Source organism: Phaethon lepturus, unplaced genomic scaffold, assembly GCF_000687285.1.
Source record: "Phaethon lepturus isolate BGI_N335 unplaced genomic scaffold, ASM68728v1 scaffold46202, whole genome shotgun sequence".
NCBI classification, from domain to species: Eukaryota; Metazoa; Chordata; class Aves; order Phaethontiformes; family Phaethontidae; genus Phaethon; species Phaethon lepturus.
In genome coordinates, this window is record NW_010526399.1 from 329 (window position 1) to 4394 (window position 4066).

Below are 4066 nucleotides of genomic sequence, written 5' to 3' on the forward strand. Positions count from 1 at the left end.
TGTGCAGTAGCAGACAGACTGACTGACTCTGGCTGCAGAATTGAGTGGAAGTGCATTTTCCCTGGTAATTGCTGGATATTGGAGTATTTCATCTAACATGAAGGTAAGACAATTACTTACTTAAATTGTACTGATGAAGTGAATATGGCAAGTACAATGAAATATTAATTTATATGGAGTAATACTTAGCTGAAAATGTAATTGGGCAGAATTGCAAGAAAGAAGAAAATGGAAAAACAACAGCTTGCACAGCAAAGCTGAAGAAGGTCGGTGTGACACTCTCCTTTATTTCTTAAGCTGAGTAGTGTAAAGATTGCAGAAAGTTAGAACAGCTGCATGAGCTAATGGAAAAAGCAGAAAAGCAAAGTAAGTTTGCTTTTGCTCCTCTTTTTTCAGGTGCTGGGGATTTTTCTGTTGCTGCAAGTTTCAGGGTTTTTTTCCAGTTTTTCCAGGTAAATATTTCTTTAGTAAATTACATACTGAAGACTAAGCATATATAATTTAACAGACAACTTCTGGTGCGTGACATGGAGCAGGGCTTAAAGGGGTCTTCAGATGTATTTCCTGGGAGAGGAGACACTGGTGTCAGCGCTGCCACCGCCATCGGCGGGGGCAAGAGTGAGGAGTTTTGGTGTCCCTGACCTCTGCCCGGAGGAGTCAGCCACCCTTCGGGGAGAGAGCAGTGGTGGTGTGAGCCACAGCTCCGCACATCTGTGAAACACAGCACACCTTATCCCAAGCCAGCCCCGATCCTGGGGGCAGGACGCTCCCCTCAGTGCCTCCCGTTGGCAAACTGGCCGTTGGAGAGCTGCCGCGGGAAGGTCTGCGCCACGCCATGGCACGCACAGCCCCTGGCACCTCCCTGCTGATCTCCAGGTGTGGCCCGGCCTCTCCCTGCTTTGCAGTGTGAAGCTGGTCTTTGGAGCTTGTCTTATGGTTGCACAAAGTCCTTGCTGATCTTCAGGCTGGGCAAATCTATCTAGTTCCTTCTTTTCAGCGACCAGAAAGCCCAAGCTGGGACTGACTTCATTCCGACACATAAAAAGCAAATCCAAATGGTTTTAGAGGGAGCCTGATCATACCCCTAATTGTTACTGAAGGCCTGCTTTGCTGTTTAGGAAAGTTTTGCATTAATACTTATGGATGGACATCCCTGATTATTTTTCCTTTCTTTTTTTTTTTTTTCAAATGCAAAAAATGCTACTGGAGCAGCCCATCCCCTCCCGTCCATTGCCGCTGGAATTCTTTTGGCCCTTGGTCTGAGTGTGACGGCTGTACTCAAAAACAGGTATAGACAGACACACTTTTTCTGTACTCATGACTTCACAAGCTTTTTTTCCAGTAATAAAGGAGATTTTTTATCTTGAAAACCCCAAATCAAGTGTCAGACAAAAGCCCCAGCAGGACAAGGAGGATGAACAACAAAGAACTCAGAATGTAAATCCTCTAGCCTGTGCCCTCTATGCTCCCTTTCAAAACAATTATATTAATGTAAAATAATTGTGCACTTTTTATTTTGGTGATAGTTCCAGAAAGAGCAACTGAACTGTTCAGTAGACTGAGGCATTCCTCCCCTGATGCTGGTTTGTACCATTTCTGCCGATTTTTCATTAGTGGACTTATGTCTCAAGGAAAGAAAACTTGGTTGCAAAGTATTATCCTTAATGAAAACAAGTTGATGATTTTTACAGTGCAGCTCTATTGATGTGCAAGACACTTGCTTTTGACTTTCCTTCTCACTTACTTTGATGTTGCATCAGTTAGGGAGGGATTAGTCAAAATTAAAGATGCACCATGAGACAGTCCTTGTTCTTTTAGAAGCAAAAAGTAGCCCACTTGGTGTTAGATTTTATCATCTTCATTAATGATATTGTTTACTTTGAAGAACTTCAGCAAATTCTTATCAGGCATGATTGGTCCTATTAAAAATGTCAAACAAAACTAAAATTTTTCAGCCAATCTCTCTTGGTTTCAGTTACATTTTAGATTTTTGAACAAACCAGCCAAGCTTATGGCTCAGTCTAAAGACCTTATAAATAAAATATTTGTTTTTCTATTAACTTGAGAGTTTGTTACCATATTGTAGTAATACTAAGTGTTGTTCTCAGAGCCCATAGTGAATGTCTCATATCCTTACAGCAGTAGAATGGTAGCATTCTCTTGACACTAGTAAACTATTCCTCCTTTGCATTGTGATTTTCTAAAATCTCCCTTGATTTGCATTCAGATTCGGAGACGAACGGTAGCAGTTTATGGCCAGTATGGGGGAAACTCCTGCTCTGGGGATGCCTTTGAAACAAGACCATGCACGCCCACAATGGGATGCCCAACAGAGGATGGCTGTGGTGATCGGTTCAGGTGTTTCTCAGGTACCATCCAAGATCTTTTTCACCATGTTCTGGTCATAAAGTGAAGAAGATAACCTTGTTATCTTTGAAATTTAGTAAATGGGCAATGGCTTTGTACAACCCTTGGCCTACAGATAAATTTGATTTAGCAGGATGTTTCCTTTTTTTCAACTTTGACTACACATGTCTTTAACTTCCTCTGGAGTGTTGCAAAGCTTTGCAGATAATATGCTGTAACAGTAGCCTCTCTAAGTCATTCTGTTGTACTAATTTGCCCCAAAGTACAGTTTTTTTCCTTTAGGAGAAGGTAATTAAGGAATGCAACCTTAGATGTGACTGTTCGAAGCTGTTCTAGGCTATATCCAAGCATCTTCAAAATCATTTGGGTCATGGAAGCTAATGCGCCCTAAAACAGTACTAATATCCAAGCAACTTCCATTACCTTCACAAAAAAAGCACATTATGTAAGTGGGTAGAAGTTTATCACAGAGGATTTTGATAAACATGTTTTGGTGCTGCCAGAGAGATGATCACAGTTAATCACAAGTGATAGGGTCAAAGGATGAAAGCTGAGGAAATAAAGTCAACTGTTCTATTAATATATCATAAACCACGGATGTCAGTGTATCCCTCAGGTGTACTCTACACTATTTCTTTATGACTACATTTACTGTTGTTTCACAAGCCCTCCTGGGCACAGGCTGTTCATCCTGGGAGTGAAGAGATGATTAATGTAATAGGTAAATGGGTCTTTTGCTTTGATTATAGGTGATTTATTTTCAAATGAACAAACACTTCTCCTTTCCCCCTACGTTTTTGTTCTGATTTAGGTCAGTGCATTAGCAGATCTCTTGTGTGCAATGGAGATCAGGATTGTGAGGAAGATGGTGCAGATGAAGATCGATGTGAAGAGAAGATGACTGTATGTGATATTGATAAAACACCTCCGAATTCAGAACTTACAGGAACAGGGTAATGTTCTGTGCTGGGCTCAGTAGAACTGGTGCCAAATGCATTTACATTTTTGTTGTATTTGCAAGCTCTGGCTCTACAAACAGATTTCCTGGGTCTATGGTAAAACATCCCATATGCAAAAGTGTTCAGTGTATCTGCCTCTGTCATGCCAGTGGCTCGGTGCAGCCATGATGTATAGGCTCTTTGATCTGAAGCACAGAATAAAGCTTTTTATCTTTCATTCCTTCTATTTACAAACATTTTTTAAGATGTGAAATAAAGTGATGAAATGAAATGTCAACCAATGGGTTTTCAGCAGGGAAAAAATGAGCCATCAATGCTCATTCTTTTTGTTCATTGCTGTTGCATTTAGTACTGTGTATCCATACGGAATTCTGTTTATACATCCCATCTGCAACCTACCAAAATAATCAAGTTTCTTTAGCATAGTTGCATCACTTGGTGTGCAATATAATTCACATATAATAAAAAAACATTATGGAATGGATGCCCTGTTGTTTCTGCATTGCATTAATTGCTGGAACAATAAAACATAAAATCACTTGTGATAGATATGAATGTCTTAATGTTAAAAGACCGTCTTATGTGCTCGTTTTTGTTGACAAAACAAGAGCAACATTTTGCTTTCTATATTGTAACGTGCTATGCACACTGCAGTTCTGCACGTGTAGAAGTCTATTGGTTGATATACCCTTTTCTTGGGTTAGTATCTGTTTATGATCTTAATCTGCAGATACAGCATT

The 4066-nt window shown here is 40.2% G+C and overlaps 1 protein-coding gene across 1 annotated transcript; it reads left to right on the forward strand.

Annotated features, from left to right (window-relative positions):
- Positions 1 to 4: 4 nt before the first annotated feature.
- C7 (complement component 7) lies at positions 5 to 3320 on the forward strand (the record flags this gene model as incomplete). Its single annotated transcript, XM_010283046.1, has 5 exons — positions 5 to 103; positions 397 to 452; positions 1213 to 1288; positions 2228 to 2369; positions 3179 to 3320. Coding segments are annotated over exons 1-5 (422 nt in total), but the record flags the coding sequence as incomplete, so codon positions are not given.
- Between the last annotated feature and the right edge of the window lie 746 nt (positions 3321 to 4066).